This window comes from Narcine bancroftii, chromosome 2 (assembly GCF_036971445.1).
Source record: "Narcine bancroftii isolate sNarBan1 chromosome 2, sNarBan1.hap1, whole genome shotgun sequence".
NCBI classification, from domain to species: Eukaryota; Metazoa; Chordata; class Chondrichthyes; order Torpediniformes; family Narcinidae; genus Narcine; species Narcine bancroftii.
In genome coordinates this window covers 151,221,998-151,243,400 of record NC_091470.1, presented here as the reverse complement: position 1 = coordinate 151,243,400, position 21,403 = coordinate 151,221,998, and the positions used below count along the sequence as shown (strand labels likewise).

Genomic DNA, 21,403 nt, shown 5'->3' with positions numbered 1-21,403 from the left:
CATTCCTCCCCCTCCCCATTTCTCCCATTCCTCCCCCTCCCCATTTCTCCCATTCCTCCCCCTCCCCATTTCTCCCCCTCCCCATTTCTCCCCCTCCCCATTTCTCCCCCTCCCCATTTCTCCCCCTCCCCATTTCTCCCATTCCTCCCCCTCCCCATTTCTCCCATTCCTCCCCCTCCCCATTTCTCCCATTCCTCCCCCTCCCCATTTCTCCCATTCCTCCCCCTCCCCATTTTTCCCATTCCTCCCCCTCCCCATTTCTCCCATTCCTCCCCCTCCCCATTTCTCCCATTCCTCCCCCTCCCCATTTCTCCCATTCCTCCCCCTCCCCATTTCTCCCATTCCTCCCCCTCCCCATTTCTCCCATTCCTCCCCTCTCCATTTCTCCCATTCCTCCCCCTCCCCATTTCTCCCATTCCTCCCCCTCCCCATTTCTCCCATTCCTCCCCCTCCCCATTTCTCCTATCCCATTCCTCCCCCTCCCCATTTCTCCCATTCCTTCCCCTCCCCATTTCTCCCACTCCCCATTTCTCCCATTCCTCCCCCTCCCCATTTCTCCCACTCCCCATTTCTCCCACTCCCCATTTCTCCCATTCCTCCCCCTCCCCATTTCTCCCACTCCCCATTTCTCCCATTCCTCCCCCTCCCCATTTCTCCCATTCCTCCCCCTCCCCATTTCTCCCATTCCTCCCCGTCCCCATTTCTCCCCCTCCCCATTTCTCCCATTCCTCCCCCTCCCCATTTCTCCTACCCTATTCCTCCCCCTCCCCATTTCTCCTACCCTATTCCTCCCCCTCCCCATTTCTCCTACCCTATACCTCCCCCTCCCCATTTCTCCTACCCTATTGCTCCCCCTCCCCATTTCTCCTATCCCATTTCTCCCCCTCCCCATTTCTCCTACCCTATTCCTCCCCCTCCCCATTTCTCCTACCCTATACCTCCCCCTCCCCATTTCTCCTACCCTATTGCTCCCCCTCCCCATTTCTCCTATCCCATTCCTCCCCCTCCCCATTTCTCCCATTCCTCCCCCTCCCCATTTCTCCCATTCCTCCCCCTCCCCATTTCTCCTATCCTATTCCTCTCCCCTTCTCCCATTCCATTTCCCTTTTCTTCCCCTCTTGCCTATTCCGTTCACTCCCCTTCAGGTTTTTTCCCTTCAAATTTTAACTGCTTTAATTTAATCGCTCTGATTTTAAACAATCCGCCACGCAGCTTCTATTTATTTCTGTGCTGATTGGTTGGCTAGGGTCTGTTCTGGTTGGTTGGTCTGTTTGTGCTGATTGGTTGGTCTGTGTTTGTGCTGATTGGTTGGCTATGGACTGTTCTGATTGGTTGGTCTGTGTTTGTGTTGATTGGTTCGTCTGTGCCAGAGCTGATTAGTGTATATTTGATTGGCTGGTTGTTATATATCCCGCGGCTCCGAACTCGATTTCCTCATTGGCGCTGCTGGAATCCGAGACTATGCTGTATTCCTGAGGGACGGGAGAGGTTGGCGCTGCGGCCGAACCGGTTGTGTAGTCGCCATTGGGGAAACCGGTAGCTTTGGAGACCGCCAGCGTTTAGACGGAGGGCCCTTCCGCCCCGTTCTTACTGCGAAGGCTTCACCTCCCCCGCTGCGCTCCTGCTTGCTCGAAGGGCCCTTCATCCAGCACCCTTGATGCAAGGGCTCGGAGGTGGCCAAAGTGTCCCAGGACGCCTCCTAACAGGGTAAAGTTGACAAAAGGTTTCATCAGAGGAGCTTAAAGCTGGGAAGTTTTGGAGGGAGGGAGATTTCCTGCCTTGGAACTTGCAGCTGAAGGTAATTGTACTGAAGGTGGCCATTTATCCACTGTGGTTCAGGGGCATAGGGAATGGGAACTTATGCGGGCAGTGCCATTCATTGGACATCCAGTACTTCCCCAAATCCTTAATTCCCTTTTGGACTATTGACCATGACCTTAACAGATGCAGTGGGATAGCAACTGCTTTTTAGTCAAAAGTAATGACACACATGATGGTGACGAGCTAGGCTTGGTGCAGCAGATATGGATCCAGTGACCCAGGTACCATTCTGACCTTTTTATTCTGGATAAAGTTAGCACATTATCGTGATACTGCTAGGGTTTCCTCCCACATCCGAAATTGGCCGTTTATAAATTACCCCATGTGTGTTGGATGGTGAAGTTGACCTGAGAGTAGGTCACAGGGAAATGATTCAGGGATACAGCAAGAGGAAACTGTTGTAGCATTGCCAATGCTTCTTGGAATCTCTTTTTTAAAACTTTATTTAAAATTTTATGACATGAATAAAATAAAAATTACATTTAAAGAAATAATAAAAAATAAGATGATAAAAATTAGAATACTACATCATTAAACTACACAAATTAACCCCCCCCAATAATTATAAGAACATTAATCATCTAATTTAAAATTAATCCAACCCTCCCCCCCAAAATAGAGTGAAGAATTAATTAACAATGTTGTAAATAAAATAGAAAAAACCCCACTTACAAAAAAGGATAAAACTTAACAACAAAAAAATATCAATACTAAAATAATACCCTTAAACATATATTTAAATCAAACATAATTCATGTATTTAACAAATGAAATCCACTTTAAAACTAAATTCAAATATTAAAATCATATATCAACCACATATCTGTTATACAAAAAATCATAATTAATAATACATAAATACAGAATTTCCATTAATACCAAATTTCTTTTATAATTCATCGAGAGAACAAAAACATCCCTTAGAAAAACAATCAGATAAACTTTTTATTCCCTTCCCCTCCCCTTATATAAAAAAAAGAAAAAAAAAGTTCAAACTCTTATAAAATTCTCCATATTCTTCATTTATAACATCTTCAAAATTCTCTATTGAAATTAACTTAATTTTATTAAACTCTTCTCCCTCAGTGTATTTGTACTTAATTTTCTTCTTTTTCTTCTTATCACCTTTCCCCTCATCTTCCTCTTCATCTAATTCAACATCCTCAATTTTTGACTTATTATCTTCTGTGACATCATCCTCTTAAAAAAGAAAGAAAAAAGAGAAAAACCCCCCCGAAAAAAAGAGAAAAAAACCTCCTAATTCCCTCTCAATTACAATCAGAAAACAAAGAATTAAAAAAATATATTTATTTAAAAAAAAAACTAAAAAAAACCTTTACTTAACCCAAAAATTAAAAAGGAAAAAAAAACAGGTTGGAGGTCACAACTACCTCCTCCTGTTTAAACCGCCCAAAGCGGTAACTCCCCCAAAATATTGGGTGTGAGATAACTCACAGGTAGCTTCTTGGAATCTTTGAGGTCAATGTCTTTTTCTAAACCAGAAAATGTAGGCCAAATTTGCAAACATCTCATCCCAGGATGGTTATAAAGCTAGAGGAGATTGGAATGGAGGTCATGGAAGGATTGTAAAATTGATCCATTAATTAACTGGGTGTTAGAGGGGGATAAGCACAGATGATGGGTGAATGAGAATTGGTATGAGTTGAAATGTGGGCACCAAAGATTCAAATGACATGACGTATGTGGAGTCCAACAAGGCATATACTAGTACAGTATAGTCAAGATTCCTTTATTGTTGTGCAATATTAAATGGAATTTGCTGTAATCAGCCACAAGGTAGACAGATTTGCTACTGGCAGAAATTGCTAGAAGTGCCTCTACAGTCAGAGATAGAGTCAAATCTGGAAGCAAAAAAAATGAATGAAACTTTCAACAGATAGGCAGAGGGAAGACCCTGAGACATCAGAGCAGAAATAGGTATTAAGCCCACCATTAATTTTCCCCACTCAACCCCACTGCCTGACTTTCACCCCATGATCTTTGATGGCCTGGTTAATCAAAAACCTATCCATTTCTCTCTTAAATACACCCAATGACAACTGGAAGAGCCCAGCAGTCATGAATATTGGAAAAGGCTGACCTTAGTGATGACATAGATTGGTTTAGCATTCTCCTCCAAATCAAACACAAGATCTGGGTTGCCTGGTTCATTTTCTGGATGGTGCCTGTTTAATGTTCTTGTCCTTTCCTGCAGGGATCTGTGATGCCCATACTGCCAGTGAACCAGCCTCATTTCATTCGTTCCAACCAGAAGGATGAGTATTACCTAAGCTCATTACGGAGCTGTGCTAATGATATTTTCCAGATCTTTGCTGGTAAGACCACTTGTACTTGTGAGGTTGAGGGGATTTGGTACAGTGGTAGAGAGAACATAACTCCTTGAAGCTCAAGCTTAAGCTGTTGGTCTTTAGGAGAAAAAACTTGAGAGATTCATTAGACTCTAGAAGATTACTGCACAGAAACAGGCTCTTTTAACCCTTTGAGTCTGTGCTGAACTATTTTGCTGTCTAATCCCACTGACCTGCACCCAGTCCATAACCCTCTATACCCCTCCCATTTATGTATCTGTCCAAATTCTTCTGAAATGTTAAAATTGAGCCCACATTCCACACCCTCACCACTCTGTGTTAAGAAATTTTTTCTAATGTTCCCCCTAAACTTTCACCCTTAACCCATGTCTTCTGGTTTGTATCTCACCTACCCTTAGTGGAAAAAGATGACCTATATTTACTCTGTCCATCTCCCTCATAATTTTAATTACCTCTATCAAATCTCCCTCATTCATCTATGCTCCAAGGAATAAAGCCCTCACCTGTTTAACCTTTTCCTGTAACTCAGTTCCTGATGTCCAGGCAACATCCTAGTAAATCTTCTCTTCACTCTCTCAATCTTATTGATATCTTTCCTGTAGTTAGATGACCAAAACTGCATACAATATTCTCAAATGTTTTGCATTCTTTACATATCATTCAGATATCAGTAACCTGAATTGGTATTCATCCATAAACATTAAGATCTTTAATTGGCTAGGGACAGGTGTGGGATGGGAGGAATGCCGACATTCTTTTTAAGGGTTTTTCAATGACTTGTTTAATTTTAATTTTGTAGTCTTCTGATTTTGCTTGAGGTGCTGGTGGTGAGGGAGGAGGCAGTGGAAGCTTTCTTTCCACCCCTTCTGTAAGGTCAGGCTTTGACTTGGGGCTTGGAACTGAATAACTAATCTCATAGCCCTACTGATAACTGTTGGTGTTGTAACAAATAATTTCCAACCTTGTCCTCACAACTGCAATTTATATGTTAATCCCCCCTCTTCTGCTTCCTTTCCCCACCCCATGCTCCTCTGTTACATCATGGTTTCCCTCTTTCTGCACTATATCCACATTTTTGTTCATTATCTACACTTAAATGTGCTGTCCCTTACTTGAACCGAAGAATATCTGCTCCTGGAGTGCATGTATCACTCAATGTATATGTTTCAGTGGCATTCTTCAATGTGCTTTCAGCTTGGGAGATTTGCGGATAATGTGGCTGTTTCCTTTGTACAGGTGCAAGGCGATGGCTGGAGTGGAGGAAAGAGATAGAGTTGCTAGCAGAGTTGGCATACTTTTCTCTAACAACATTTGCAGGTCAGGCTCAGTTATGAGTAAGAATTGCTTAATATTTTTTGAATTAACATCTGTTACTCCATTGTTTCTGCTCAAAGTACAATTGCGTGGACCTTTCTACTAAAGAGAAGAAAGTTTGGTTGAAAGTTCTTTTTAGACTGTTGTGCCTCTGCCTGTCCAACCTTTGTCTGGACACGTTTCCATTTTGCTTCCTTGCTTCCATACCTGTTTTTAAATTTTAGAGCCCTGCAGTATGCTACAGGCCCTCTGCCCTTGATGTTCTGCCAACTCATATATTCCTTTAAAAAAAAGTACTAACCCATAACCCACCATTTTTTCTTCCATCTGTGTGCCTAAGAGCCTCTTAAATGTGCCAATGTTTCAGACTCCACCACTATCCCTGGCAAGGCATTCCAGGCATCCAGAATTCTGCGTTTATATAAAAAAAAACCAAACTTATCCCTGATGTCTCCCTTAAACTTCCTTCCCTTCATTTTGTACATGTGTCCTCTGGGGTTTGCTCTTCCTCCCCTGGGAAATAATCTTGCAGTTCTCTTTTAATTTTTTTTTATCCTTTGTCGCTCCTAGCTCTGCTAACCTTGCCCCATAGACTCATTTTCCAATCCAAGTAACATCCTGGTAAATCTCTGCACCCTCTCCATAGCTTTCACACCCTCCTTTAATGTTTTCTCCCCATTATTTATCGAAATTCCCTCTGTGTGACTGACTGTATATTACGAGTGCACTGCTCTCTCCTGTTGGCTTTAATGCTGCACTCTGGCTGTGACCAGCTCAGGAATTGATGGTGAGCCCAGCGGAATGGCTGAAATGCACCGTGACAAGCAGTGCACATGCCCTGAATTGTCAGGATACTGGCAGCTTGACAGCTGGTTAAGGAATGTCTGTTTTGACTGCTGGGTGGACTTTGATCATTTGGCTCCTCGAGCTTGATCTGCTACTCATTTAAATTATTACTGACTGGATGGATGGATGCAATTCCATTTTGCTCTGTCGTGTGATATGGAACTTGTCATCATCTTTCCCACATTTTAGTTATAATTGAGCCTCCCTTTGAAATATCTTGATTTTTGTTTTTGTTCATCACAGGTTTTATAGAAATGCAAGTATGTGTGTATATAATGTGTGTGTATGTATATATATATATATATATATACACACACATTTTATAAATATATATATATATATACACACATATATGTATATATATAATGTGTGTGTGTGTATATATATATTTATGTAATAGTTGATACCGTGTGAATGTTGACTCCCCCCCCCCCCCCATTTTTGCCCCTGCTCGCCTATCAGAGCTCCCGAAGCCTCGATTGCAGAGCCTCGCTTTGGCCACCTGCCCACCGGAGCTGCCGACAACTCACCTGCGGATCCTCACTCGGCTGCTTACCCATTCAAGCTCCTGACACCCCAACTGCGAACTTCACCTTGGCCACCTGCCCACTGATGCTCTTAATGTCCCGACTATGGATCCTTGCCTAGGCCCCGACTGCCTGCCCATCTTAGCTTACCAGCTTGTCCTGCCCCTCCAAGTTCTCCATGCCATTGCCACCGCAGGTACTTAACTGCAGTCAAAAGCAGAATGCCTGTAATAGGTGACCCCTAAATATTACACCCGTAGAGTATATGGTATTTGGTGTTAGTGACGATTTCTCATTAACCATTGCAGTGCCCCATCTGAACAGGTTATCAGACGCTAGGAGAGGAGTATGTTAACATCATCCAAGTGGACTCCAGTGGGCGGCAGGTGCCTTCCAGAAGCAGACGGGCAGCTCTCATTGTCCTTCATACCTGCGTTCCTTATCTGCTGGACCGAGGACTAAACCGTCTGGAGTTATACCTGCAAACCGAGAGTGAGGGGTTCCAGACATCACAGAGCAGATGGGCACCGGCACAGCCCAGAGTCTCCCGGTGGCTGCAAAGAATGGTCAGTGCTCTGACTGATCAGCAGAAGAAAGCACTGCTGCAGGGCATCTCCATCCTGCGGCAGGTGGTCTCCTTCCTCTACCGCTTGCACCTGAGCATCTTCTACCTCAACGGTGCTTTCTACCACGTTGCCAAAAGATTCACCAACATCACCTATGTAAGTTGTCAATAGGTCAATCCATTAAGATCAGTAGATAATATATTATCACAAAGTTAAGTAAATGTCTCTGTAGACAGAAAGGTCCAAATTCAGAATTTGTTTTTTTGGGGGGAGGAAATCTTATCATTTATTGTCTTTGAGAAGCAACCTTACATTGCTGCATTTCTCCTGATAAACATATTATCAGAGATGAACAACTGACGATATGATTTAAAATAAAGGTGGTATGTGACTGAGAAGGGAACCTTCAGTTGGTGGTAGAACATCGAACATTGCAACACAGTACAGGCCCTTCAGCCCTTGATGTTGTTCCTACCAAAAAATACTAAACACTTCATACCTGTAACCCTCTTTTTCTTCCATCCATGTGCCTGCCTAGGAATCTCTTGAATGCCCCTGATGTTTTAGCCTCCACCACCCCTCCAGGTATTCCGGGCACCGACAGCTCTCTGTGTATATATTAAAAAAAAACCTTGATATCTCCCCTAAGATTTCCTCTCCTCTTCAAAATTTCCCTTGGTGTTTGCTGTTCCTGTCCTGAAGAAAAAGGCACTGGATGTCCACCTTGTCCCTGCCTCTCAGAATCTTGGGATGGCAGGTTTGGGAGGTGATGCCTTGGCAGTCCAGGTGAACAGCAGTGTGTATTTGGTTGATGTGACACACTGACAGACAAAATGAATGTTTAGGATACAGGCTGCTTTGTCTTGGATTTTGTTACTCCTCTTGAGAGTTGATGGAGCCATGATTACCCATGTGCAGTGATATGCTTTGTAGGTTTCTTTTCCCACACCTGCTGAGTGGTTCCACCATTTTCATTCTTTTTATTTCAGATTTACAGCATCTACTCTTTATTTATAAATTTTCAAACTCAAATGGTTTCCAGTAATCAATCATAAATTACAGTTATCAATGATATAGAAAATTTGCTCTCGAGTCTGAGCCATTTCTTCCCCCCCTTCCCTCCCCTCTCCCCACACACAACATTCACAACACCCCACCACAAAGGTAGGGAATACATGGATTTGTCATGTCGACAGCCGGCACCCAGGCTTAGTTTTTTCTTGACTTCACTTGATTGGGATGGAATGGACCCCTTCCTCAGTAGAAGGATAGACGGGGAGGGCAGATATACAGGTCCACACCATAGCTGTGCTCCTACAAAATTTAAATATGGTTGCCAAATTTTTAGGATGTCACATTTTTTCCTTGAGTTATAGGAAATTTTCTCCAAAGGAACACAGCCTTCTATTTCTGTTCTCCAGGGCGCAATGCCTAAGTGAGAGTCAGATTCCAGGTAACCACTCTGGCCAATGTGACTGTTAAGAATTGGAATTTGGACAGCTTCATCTTAAGCATGTCCATTATGTTTCCCAATAGGAGCAGCTCTGATTTTACCAATGATTTTTTTCTCTAGAACTTGGCCTTGTTCTACCCAAAAGGGTCTCACCTTGGGTTACATGACCAGGTGCACAGCATTGGTCTGAAATTTCTGGTTTACCCTTATTCGATTTTTGTGGTGTCAAATATAGCTGGTGGAGGACATTATACGTATTAATAATTGTGGTCATGCTGTTCGTAAGTCTGACTCCTACCTTTGTCTTGATATGTGAAGGACTTCCACTTGTAATAAATGCATTGCCAGAATGAATTTCCCCTGTTCTCTTTTCGAGTTAAGGTTTCTATGTCACTGAATGTCATTTATTTCTGAGTTGCTCAAATGACAGTTTCCCCTGCTCATACAGTCCTTGATACTCCTGACCCCGGTTCAGCAACAGGTGTCCATGATCTTGTTTACTGTCAATGTGACTAATGTATTCAGAGTCAGGAGTGTTTTGGGGACAGCTCCACTTTAGACTCTGAATTGATAAATTTTGTTCCATATAGAAATTGTTTTGATATGGGGCTGTCTTTTTTGCCAGATAATAATGTCCCACTTAAAAATATCTTGCTACCATTTCACCCACTGTGTGCAGACCAATTTGTGTCCAGGATGGTACACTTCTCACCTCAAATAGTGGGGCAATATATTGCGACTGGGCTGCCCAATAATATTTCTTACATTCTTGTAACCTTAAAGTGCCCTGACTGAAGTCCCAGGTTAATTGTTCCATAGTCCCTGGCTACCTTGCCATTCCACAGAAACTTTCTTACATGTGAATGTAAATTCTGAAAAAGTCCCCCGGGCAATGTGACGGGCAGAGTCTGGAAGAGGTGCTGAAGCCTCAGCAACACATCCATTTTAACACAGTTGACCTTGCCCACCAGCGTGATAGGCAGTATCATCCACCTATTTAAGTCCTCCTCAATTCTCCTGAGCAAGTGGGTGTAGTTTGGCTCGTATAACGTTCTCATTACTTTTCATGCTTTCTGTGAAGGTGTGGATGTCTGGACGATGTTGACTAATTTTGGCTGTGAATCCCTTCAGCCATTAGCACTCGTGTACTGGGCCCTGTCATTGTTGAGGGTGGGAATTGTATAGGACCTACTGCTGGCTTTTTATCTATGCACCATCTTGCAGTCCTATTACACCTGATCCATTGATTGTAAGATCGTTCAGCTATACCCATTGTATTCTTTATAGAGTGTTGTATGTGTGCACATTTGAATGAGTGCATGAAAGTACCTGGGAGTAGAAATAATAGGTGTGGTTTGTATATCTTAATTCTGCCTCTTCACTTTACTGACTCTTCCTTGCACCTCTGTGCTGTTTAGCTGTGTGTACGTGGTCTGTTCCATGACAGTGCTGCAATCCGGTGGAGTTATGAGTTGCTGGGGAAGGTTTCATTGCTGCAGTTGGTTTTGATGGTCATCGTGCAGGTCAATAGCCTCAGGCAGAAGCAGCGTGCTCGGCAAGAGTGGAAACTTCACCGCAACCTTCCATGCTCTAGGTATGGCTAAGATTTCTCATTTTACAGACCCTCTGAACTGCCATTTACAGTAAAAACCCCTGGTATCTGGCACCTAAGGGGATTGGTAGATGCCAAATAAGTGTATTTTCCACGTGCTTGAGACTCTTACACTGTCTAATATACCTGCATTAAGAATAAACAGTTTAAAAGACAAAAATACTATATTGTACTCTAAACACTTTCATGAATATAAACCTTAAAGCATTTTACTTCATTTTCAGTCACATTCTTTGAATTTAAATTTTTTTTTACTGTCACTGCATCTGCAGGTTCCTCCCCATCCATGGAGCCGCCTGAAAGACGAACAATGACATTGTAGATCATTACCCTTCCCTCCACCAAGTTTATAGATAATAAAGCCTCTGACTGGGGTGACTCTTACTAAGCAGAGGTAAGGGGACACTTTAAGAGAGTCATCCCAATGGTGAGCAGCATCAACCACCTCTTCAAACAGCCGCTACAAGCAAAGCACGACCAGGGCACTCCGCTGGCTGGATATTTTCTCCCATCTTCACCCAAGTTTTGTGTTACATCAGAGAACATGTAGACCAAGGTAACAGGCCCTTTCGGCCCACGAGCCCGTGCCACCCAATTGACCTGCAACCTTGGGTTATGTTTGAATGGCGGGGAAAACCCAAGCAAACATGGGGAGAACATACAAATTTCTTACGGACATTGTAGGATTTGAACCCTGGTCCTGATCACTGGTGCTGTAACAGTTTCGTGCTAACCTATGATAACTATGCCCTTGACCTTTCCAATTTTAAACATTTTTTACATATTTTTATTCTTATTTTTCTTGATTTATTTTTCTTGATTTTTTTTGCTGGTTGTTTGAATTCTGCACACCACTGTTCCAATTGGTACAATTTTGGCATTTGGAGAGAGGAAGCAAACATCTTAAGAAGTCAAGTTTTGGTTTCTCTTGGCTGATCTGGATGGTGGATATGCAATAAATATTAAGCAAGTCCTTGGAGAAGGTTCCCAGTTCTATTTTGTAAAAGGACAAAAGGACATTTTAAAGACTTTTTTTCTATTACACCTCACCTTTCTAATATTGGAGTGATTCCATTAAGTAACAGTGGAATTTGGCCTAGATTGATCAAATCTCCAGTACTATGTCCTGAAGCCAATACCTTCTGTTTTGTGTAGTAGCTATGTGTGAGAGGCCCGTTCAGTGACAGGGATAGTTTCTGGTATAGTTAGGCATACTGGGGAAGCTCAGACATTAATGAAAATATGTTAGGATCGCTGTGCTGCTAAGAGACAAAACAAGTACATGTGTGAGGGATGATCCCAGCTTCAAAGGTGGAGGTTCCATCTGAGAGGAGTGGAATTAAAAACAAAAATGACATTGGTAGAAGTAATGTGCTCCCAAATAAGAGGGCACCAAAAGAGTTTTGCACTAATGTGATTTTTATCTTCATGTGGATTGGCAGAACACATCTCCCATTCAGTAAGATAATCAATAGTAATGGTCCTGCAGTCACCAGGTTAGATTAACTGTAAATAGTGGACCAACATAGAGGTTGAAATGACCTAATCCCCTCCTTTTTTCATGGTCCCACACAATCTTGCCAGTGAAATCAGCATTGCTCATTTAGTTACAAACATGGCCATAACACGCCGGGCTGGAAATGAAATTCAGTGGGGTTCTCTGAGATCACAAGTAGCTTAATTTTGATATTTTGCAGTTTTGAAAACAAAACACATCAGGTCCTGCCTTTCTTCTTTTTTTTTTTAAATTTTTTATTTTTCACACCATAAATCACATTAGCCATGATATACACTATTTCTTTTTCACACATATACAGTGACTTTTTCTCCCCCCCCCCTTTCCTCCCAAACCACCCCCCCACCCCCCCTCTCATCCATTTTAGGTATACAATCTAGGTTGCATTAAGCCAGTCAGACAATGTTGTCATTCAACAAAATTACACCAGAAATTCTACTGAGTCCATTCTTTTCTTTCCTTCTCCTTCCATCAACTTAGGTACTGTTTGTCCCCGGTAGGTTTTCGCTATTGTATTTAATGTAAGGCTCCTATACTTGCTCGAATATTTCAATATTATTTCTTAACCTATCTGTTATTTTTTCTAATGGAATACATTTATTCATTTAAATTTAGTAGTTTCTTCCTTTTAATTTGGTTATGTATTCCATTAATATTTAAAGACATATAGTTCAGCGTAGCCCTTTTATATTTTGTTTATCTTCTCTTTCCGTTTTTCCATCATTACCTTTCCTCCTTTTCCATTTCTGTTTTCTTATTTTCAACTCTTTATAAGACAACATTCCTACAACATCCAACATTTTCCTTATTCTCCTATTTCTATCTTATTTATCCCCAATCTCCCCTTCACCTCCTGAGTTGTCCTTTATCCCTTGTCGGACAACCACATCTCCCCTCTCCATTTGGATTAGGTCCTGCCTTTCAAAATGTAATAGCAACATGGGTAATGGAGGGGTATGGTTCATTTAATTTTAATGTGCAAAAAAAAATTATAGATGTTGAAATATGATTTTATTCTAGTACAAAGAGGAAGTTGTTTCATTAGTTCCAATATTTTAGCAGTTTAAAACTATTGTCAAAGGATAGCACAGCTTTTTCCTCAAGGTTTACTTACTGGCTCAAAATAATGAAACATTAAATTCTGCAGATGCTGTGATTGTAGTAAAAATGCACCAAAATGTTGAAGGAACTCAGCTGGCCTTTTTAAGAGTCCATAAAAAGCAAAGATGTATGTCTTTCTCTTTCTAGAATTCTCTCCCAGGATCTCCCCGTTCGCAACTCCCGGTGCATACTGTGTTTGGAAGAACGAAGGCATTCCACAGCTACTCCATGTGGCCACCTCTTCTGTTGGGAGTGCATCACAGAATGGTGCAACACCAAGGTAGGATTTACATTATATTTTTAACACCATAAGCCAGAAGGTTATCAAACAAAATATTAGGCATATAGTGAGACATTATTACCTGAAACATGAAAGTTTGCAGATGCAGTGATTGCAGTAAAAACACAAAAATTCTGGAGAAACTTTGTCTAGTGGTCACAGAGCATATTTTTATATTGCAAAGGTAAATATACATAACCAGTGTTTCAGACCTGAGGCCTTCATCATATGAGCAAAATGTAGGCAGGTGCCTGAATAAAATGGTGGAGGAGGAGGAGGGGCACAGGCAAGAGGATATGGGAGGGCACAAGAGAAAAAAGGGGATGGGAAATAGCTCTGAGACATTATGTCAGATAGGCAGAGACTTGTGAAATGCTCTTGAGGTGTACCTTCAGTGAAAATCAGGCTTGGGGGTTCCTGAGCTTCAAACCAGTGGTACAGCAGTGAAACTCTCACCAGAAGTGCAGATTTGAAATGCAGACATCTGCAAATCAAGGGGCCAGAGCAGAAGTTGGCCACATGGCCCCAGCCATTCTGGCTTCTACCTCAATTCCATTTTCTCACACTATGCCCAGGTTCCTTGTTTCTCCTGAATTTTAAAGGTCTGTTGATCGATCTTGTATGCAATCAACAACTGAGCATCTGTAGCCCTTTGGAATGGAGAAGTGAGGATATTACCTCTAGTTCTAAATTCCCAGTGTGGGAACTATTTGATAAATAGGAGGGGTAAGTTGTGAGGTCATCAATTATTCTGCTGCTTACACAGAGATGCTGTGTGCCTTGATGCAAGCCACCCAGTACCAAACTTGAGTGGTAATGGGTCAGCAAGTTGGTGGGAAGATTGGTAGAGGGGGTGCAGTTCCAATGTTTGAGAAATTTGGACAGGAAAGGCACAGAGGGACATGGACCAAATGTAGACAAATAGGATTAGCTTAGACTAATTGGTTGGCTTAAGTTAAGCTAAGGGCCTTTTTCTGTTCTGTGCAGTTTTGATTCTAATGTTTTTTTAAACAAGATTATTAATGTTTATGTTTAAGATTCCAGCACTAATGCCTGAAGCATCCATTGTGTTACAATTTCCCAACTCTAAAAATAGATTTGTTGTTGGTTTTCTGTTCATTAATGGATCTCTATCCCTTTATTCACTCTAAGATATTACACAAAAATAAATATCAACCTGATTCCCTTCCATAAACCTTGTTGCTTCTTACAAATCATGTTATACTTAGTATTCTTTTATCATTCTAAGATTTTCCTGACAACTGATGCTGGGGTAACTGATTTTCACTGTATTTACCATCCTTTTGTGAATAGGGGTATTGCATCTTGTGTTTTTCAGTTGACTTTGTTCATGATAGAAAATTTTGATAGATCAAAATTTTGATTGAAGAGTGTCACAGTTGGCGGAGCGGTTAGTGCAGTGCTTTCATAGCACCGGTGATCAAGACTGGGATTCAAATCCTGCTCTTTCTGTAAGGAGTTTGTACATTCTTCCCATGTCTGTAGGTTTTCCGGGGGGGGGGGGAGGTTCTGGTTTCCTCCCACTGCGTGAAACATACCAGAGGTGTAGGTTAAGTGGGTGGCATGGACTTGTGAGCCAAAATGGCCTGTTATCGTGATACATGTCTAAATTTAAAATAAAAAATCAACCAAAGTGTCGACCTTCTGCAGACAACTCTTTCAAAAGCCTAGGTTATCAAGCTTGGGGATTTGTAACCTTTAAGAGCTATTACTTCCTAGATTTATTTTACTAGCAAACAATCTAATCACTGCCTAACACATTAAAAGCAACATGTGGGGTTAGAGTATTTTGTAATTTTAATATTTTGCTTTTATTTTACAGGCAGAATGTCCTCTTTGCCGAGAGATGTTCCAGCCCCACAGATTAATCTATTTGCGTCATTACATTTAGGATGAAATAATCTACATTATACATTCATTTGCAGGAAATGCCCAAATACATGCCCAAATGCCCTTAACATCCATTTGAATGGTATATTTCTTGTATCCTAATAAAATTAGTTTGGGCATGTAAAGTAAATCCATAAATAAATGGGCCTAAATTATAGCTTTTAGCAACCAGATCAAGAACATAGAACTCAAGGTTGCTTAATAGCTAACATGGTCTTTGATGAAGGAAATGATCTGCAATTAAGTCCACTAGCTTTCATTATTTCCCTGTCTGCTTCCTGGGAATGTTGCTTGTTTTCCCCAGTATGGGACACCCAAAGGATGGAATGAATCTCAGACTAGACCACTGTTACCTGCATCTAGTTTGTCTTGGATCTGATCTAGGAGGCCCAATAACAAGTTTTTTGGGGATGGATGGATGGGGGTGGGGGGTGGAAATGTTAGTTCCATTTTTTGCTTATACTTTTGAAAAATGCCTAATGTAAATGAATAAACACAATTAAGTGATCAGGCCAGTTTTATTTAATTCATTTAATTGTTTCACTTGTTTTCCCCAGAGTAAAGAGGGCTGAAGAAACAGCATTACAAATAATTTTGTTCAACTTTATTACAAGTAAAAACAAATGTAACATGTAAAAACCCAGCACAAGGTGGCTCTCTAGTTGATAAAAAGGCAGTGGTACATGAACGGTGTACTGGATCAATCATAGCATATGTCCTATTTGCATTTGGTTTCATATAAAATGCACCATAATGGACTCTTTCTCACCATTTAATTTTAAAGCATTACTCTCGCCTCCATAATGATAGGACAAAGACACTTTTTTCCTTTATTTGTCTCTTGAGCTCCAGTTTAAAATTTGTAATCAAACAAATCACAGGTGATTAAAGATCACATTCCTGATTTCATTCAAGGGTATTTGTATCCATTCTTTATACATAGTTTCCCCCATTTTGGGACATCTGGCTACACAGGTGTTTGTGAATACTCCGGTATAATTTAATTGCTTTATTGGTGCTTCTAAGCTTTTGAACTCCTTTGGAGTTGCCAGTGCCAATAATAAGCCATTGAGGCTGAAAAACAAGAATAAAACAGTAAGAGACATCGGCCAAACCTTAGATTACCAAAATAAACAGTTTGGATCATGAAAAAGCATGCTGGTGAGCTCAGTAATTGGCAAGGGACTGGTGGGTCAAGGAAGAGCTCCACCTGCTGCTGACAGAAGAAATCCCCAATCACCTGTCTTACAGATCAGAAACACTCTTCAGGAGGCAGGTTTGGATGTGTCAATGACTACTGTCTGCAGAAGACTTTGCAAACTGAAATAGAGAAGCTACACTGCAAGTTGCAAACTACTAGTTAGCCACAGAAACAATATAGCCAGGTTATAGTTTGCAAAGTATTTATTAAGAGCCTGCAGAATTCTGGAAAAATAGTTTTCAGCAATCAGATCAAGGACACAGAATTCAAGGTTGTTTAATAATTGGAAAAAGGTCTTGTGGACAGATGAGTCCAAGATTAACCTGTATCAGAGTGATGGCAAGAGCAAAGTGTGGAGGTATAAAGGAACTGCCCTAGATCCAAAGCCTACCACCTCATCCGTGAAACATGGTATTGGGGGTGTTATGGTCTGCTGTCACAAGTACTCGTATACTTATCTTCAATGATGATGTAACTAATAGCATTGCAAAATAAATTACAAGGTGTATAGAAACATTATCTGTTCAAGCAAATGCCTCTAAACTCAGTGGACGGTGTTTCAACCCATAGGAAGAGAATGATCCCAAACATACCGCTAAAGCAACAAAGGAATTTTTCAAAGCTAAAAACTTGAAAATTATTGAATGGCCAAGTCACTCACTTAATCTAAATCCAATTGAGCATGCCTTCCATATGCTGAAGAGAAAAGTTAAGGGGACGAGCCCCTGAAACAAGCGGGAGCTGTAGATGGCTCCAGTGGAGGCCTGGTAGAGCATCACCAGATATTGTACTCAGCATCTGGTAATGTCTATGAAGCACAGACTTCCAGCAGTAATTGCATGCAAGGGATAGGTAATAAAGTACCATACATGACTAATATACGTACCATTGCTCTGTCTAAAATATTATGGTGCCTTGAAATGAGATGTACAAAAAGTCCTGCAATTTCTGTACAGTCAAGTCAAAATGTATACAAATAACCTTGAATAAAATTGGAAACATGCCCTTCAATCTCGTGAATTATTTGATTACAAATTTAAGACTGGAGAACGAGGAAATAAAGGAAAAAAGTCTTTGTCCCAATATGGCCATTTAGGAATTGTATCACTACAGCAATTTTACTTAACCCAAAAGCTGTTGCACGGTGTCAAATGCATTGTTCTAAATTTGTCCCAGTCCAGGGTTGTCGACTCGTTCACCATCATATCTTCCTTGAGTACATAGTGTAGTTTGTGGACGGAGGAAATTTTTCTATTGGAACCTTGGGCCTCATGTAGAAAATACTTCAAGGCCTTGCCACTGAAATAGAAAATGTACAGCACACCCTGCACATTTGGCATGATGCACCAATGGTTTAATCACTATTTACGTCCAGCACTGTGGAAGCAGCTTCAACTATATTTCAAGTATGGAAGTTTTTGTGATTTGGATATAGGTGGAATGTTATAAATGGTACCATGCTAGTAATTAAGCTCACAATTAAATCACAGCAGAGTGAAAAAAACCAGTCCTTCAAGCTAGTTTCTGCCCTTTATGGTGATGACTTTCACTCACTCAATTCAAATGTAATTCACCCTCCGATGGGAACTTAAAAGGAGAAGGGCACCATTTTTTTTTAAACAGCAATGTTTGGTTGGAGCCGCTTTGACCACGTGAAGCTGAACCCTCCCTCAAGTAGTGACACTTTAGGAAGTTTGAAACCTGCCACTGATTCTAAGCAACGAATCAACTCCCCACTAATCATACAAGTATTTACACACCTTTCTATACATTAGTTTCATGTACAATTTCAAGTTCAATTTCATATGTCTCCCAAGACAGACAAAAACTACTGATTCAACATGGGACAGACATTCTGAGCAAACCCACAATGAGTGTTAGAATCTAGTCAGCAATTTGAGATACAAACCCAATAGCAGTAGATCCTAAAATGAGATGTAGAGGAGAAGAAAAGATCAGACAAATAAAGGGTGGGAAAATTACTGGGAATTTAAACCTCCCAAAACATTGGAGATTTTAATAGGAATCTAGAACAACCTCTGTAAACAGTGTGGGAACATTGTGGTGTGTGAGATCATTTTTGTTCTCAACTCTCTCCCTGTGCAACTGCTGTACCTTCCATCAAACATGATAAATAACATCTGAAAGTGTTTTTAGGTGGTGTTTGACATCACAGATGCAAAGCAAGTTTATACATGCACATTCTATACAGTTCACATAGACAATGAGATACTTCCAAAAGGAAACAGGCTGCATATGTTGATTTTTTTTCCTAAAAGAGTTGGTTTTAATTTAAAAAGTCTGAAATATTCGAGTTTAACCATGCCTTAGATCAAATTAAAGGGGAAAGAACATTCACACCATCCCATACATATACATACATACTTTTCATTCAGTAAAAGGTATAAATTAGGACATCACTTTGCTAGAGAACAGGCAATTCTGGGTCATGAGCTCAATACAGGTTGTACTTCTTTAATCTGGTGGGTGACATTTGGCACCTTTCAAAGTTTTCCAAAACTTTAAACTTTTCTGGCTTTCATTTTTCAGCAAAAAAAACTAAAAATCTGCTCCTTTTGTTTCTTTAAGTCATACACAGATGACGATCTGATCCCACAGTACTCACACAAAGTCTTTACAGAAGTTCCTTTATCTAATTTTTTCAATAACTTCATATTTTCAAGCATAATGATTTGCAAATGCTTTATAAGCACTAGCGCCATCTTCTGCATCTTGAATGACATTCTGAAGGGCTAAAATACAGCTGAATATAAGAAATTAACAGGGCTGTATCACCAACATACTTGGCTGCAGTATAAGCAGATATTGGCCCATCAACGCTGCTAACAGCACCACCCTGATGGCTGATCCACAAACTAATGGCAGCAGATTCAAAACATGCTGGACCTGGGGAATTGTCGGACCGCAGAGTGCCAGATTAGAGAGGTACAACCTGTATCAGAAAATATGAAACAATAGCCTACTTTTTTTTTCTATGGTTTCTTGAATGTGCTGAACTGAGGATGCTGACCACCAGTGCTGCACTGATGTTGCCAAACATCACGCACACAAGTCTCAGCACCACACCACTGGTGTGTAATTGCTAGCAGGGAATCAGATTACAAGACTAGGAGCACCACCTAGTGCTGCCTTGACCATTTGAAAAAGGCCAGAGAGAGCAGGTGCTTTATTCAATCTTTTAAGCTGAACATTCCCCTATTCACAATTTATTATTATTACTATTCCATCACTTTGCTCCAACCAACACCTCAGATTCTGATTAAATGCTAAAATCTCAGGGACACTGATAGCTCTTATTTTGCTCTTTCAACTCCTGAGTATATGTTCATTTTCTTTTGCAATATAATCCACCCTCCCCATTTCCTGATGGTGAGTTTGCGACTTGTTCCAATCACAATATGGGAGCTTTGGTGAATCTTAAAGCCACCTTACGCTGGCATATGTGAAAGTTGACAGCTTTAGAAGTTTAAAGAAAACAAAGCCACTTCTGAAACACATACTTGCCTTAGTTTTGTATTTATAGTACTTTGTTAAGAGTTCAATGTTCAGAATCTCGTTCATGCCTAAAAACATTTGGTTTCCTTCCAATTATTCACATTGAGCCTGATGCATTTAAAGCAGAATACTAATATCTAGATACCAATTATTTTGGATGTTAAGATACGAGGGGAGGGAATCTCGCACTGCTTGATTTCTTTGTCCTCAAAGGCTTCAAGCTTTGTATCAACTAACCATCAAAGCTCCATTTCAATGATCCCATCACCCTCCCATCTCATTCTCTTCCTAGCCCCTCATTTCGATAAGAAAGGTGCTTCCAAAATCTTGTTAGGACCTGTAAATGAGCTGTGCCTCATCTTATTTGACAATGTATCATAATACTGCAACAGTACCTTGCCAAAAGCTTCTATAATTTGTGTAGTCACACTTTTTGAAAGAAAATTATTTAACCAAGTATAATACTGGTTTGATATTTTAATTTTTTTCCAAATGACAAAAATGAAAGTACATTTGAAGCAACTGGCATATAGTATACAATCAAAAGGGAAATTTCAATGAAGTCACCTATAAATTATACCAGAATGGTCAGGTAAAGAAGTTTTTTTTTTAAATCATAAAAGATGTCTTGGCGCCAAAAAATTATTTCAAAACTAAATCACCTTCTAAAATGTACCCTTCAGAAAGGCCAGGAGCAAACATGATAATAATAAAGTCTCATGACTTGCGATTATTGTCCAATGTTTACATGTAGAGAGAAGATAATCCTGGAGTGAGTGCCAAGTAGCGTGTTCTCTAACTGGCAAATGCTTTTGTAGATTCCTCCTTTCCCTTGTATGTCCTTTTCCCATGTGTGAATGGTAGATATCTATACTTGATCATGTGCTGTTTAAAAAGGGCAGAAAAGAAATCATAATACTGGCATTTCGGAAAAATTTCCCAAACCTCCATTCTAGAGAGTAGTCAATGGTTATCGAATGTGATTCAAAACCTCAAACAACCCTTCCCATTGTCATCTAGGGTATTAATTACTGGTAAATTTTGTAACCATCTTAAAAGTTTTTCCAAAAGCAAGATGTTGCAGAAAAGCTGCTTTGATGAAGCATCAGACCTGAACCATTAACAGTTTCTCTCACTGCAGATGCTGCCTGACTTGAACAGTTCTAGCACTTGTCATGTCATGTGCACATTTCCAGTAATGATCAAAGAATGACATTTTTGATTTCCAACCTTCTCCATCCAGTTCAGCACAGACCAAGGCTGTGACCAATGGCTTTAGGACGGAGTTGACCTCCCTCATCTAACCCAGTTCTGAGCAGTAGTCAGTTTGAGATTATCCACACAGACATTTGTAGGCAATGCCAAGTGCTCTTAAAACTGCAGGGAAGAGGAATCATCATTTGATGGTA

General features: G+C 40.7%; 2 protein-coding genes across 3 annotated transcripts in view; one reads left to right on the top strand and one right to left on the bottom strand.

Moving 5' to 3' along the window:
• The first annotated feature begins 1,387 nt into the window (after positions 1-1,387).
• On the top strand, positions 1,388-17,481 carry pex10 (peroxisomal biogenesis factor 10). Of its 2 annotated transcripts, XR_011351722.1 has the most exons (8): positions 1,388-1,707; positions 4,037-4,157; positions 5,388-5,468; positions 7,163-7,560; positions 10,276-10,451; positions 13,234-13,366; positions 14,706-14,838; positions 15,210-15,286. XR_011351722.1 is itself a non-coding variant. In XM_069918567.1 (7 exons), exons 2-7 carry the CDS (start codon positions 4,046-4,048, stop codon positions 15,276-15,278), a joined length of 969 nt encoding a protein of 322 aa, XP_069774668.1. In that variant the 5' UTR covers positions 1,392-1,707; positions 4,037-4,045; the 3' UTR covers positions 15,279-17,481. The 2 variants fall into 2 exon arrangements, 1 of the variants encoding a protein (XP_069774668.1); XM_069918567.1 differs by lacking the exon at positions 14,706-14,838 and having other exon boundaries at positions 1,392-1,707; positions 15,210-17,481.
• The window catches only part of rer1 (retention in endoplasmic reticulum sorting receptor 1), a 48,704-nt gene continuing 43,077 nt past the window's right edge, over positions 15,777-21,403 (bottom strand). Inside the window, exon 8 of the mRNA XM_069918568.1 lies at positions 15,777-20,879. Coding sequence (XP_069774669.1) covers positions 20,790-20,879 — 90 coding nt within the window. The 3' untranslated portion in view covers positions 15,777-20,789. The remainder of the gene's footprint in view (positions 20,880-21,403) is intronic.

Bases quoted from the DNA above. Each gene is read 5' to 3' on its own strand.
- pex10 (XM_069918567.1), top strand. From the start codon at position 4,046: ATGCCCATACTGCCAGTGAACCAGCCTCATTTCATTCGTTCCAACCAG. The intron at 4,158-5,387 runs GTAAGACCACTT...TCCTTTGTACAG, and splicing joins TATTTTCCAGATCTTTGCTG to GTGCAAGGCGATGGCTGGAG. The intron at 13,367-15,209 runs GTAGGATTTACA...TTTATTTTACAG, and splicing joins CAGAATGGTGCAACACCAAG to GCAGAATGTCCTCTTTGCCG.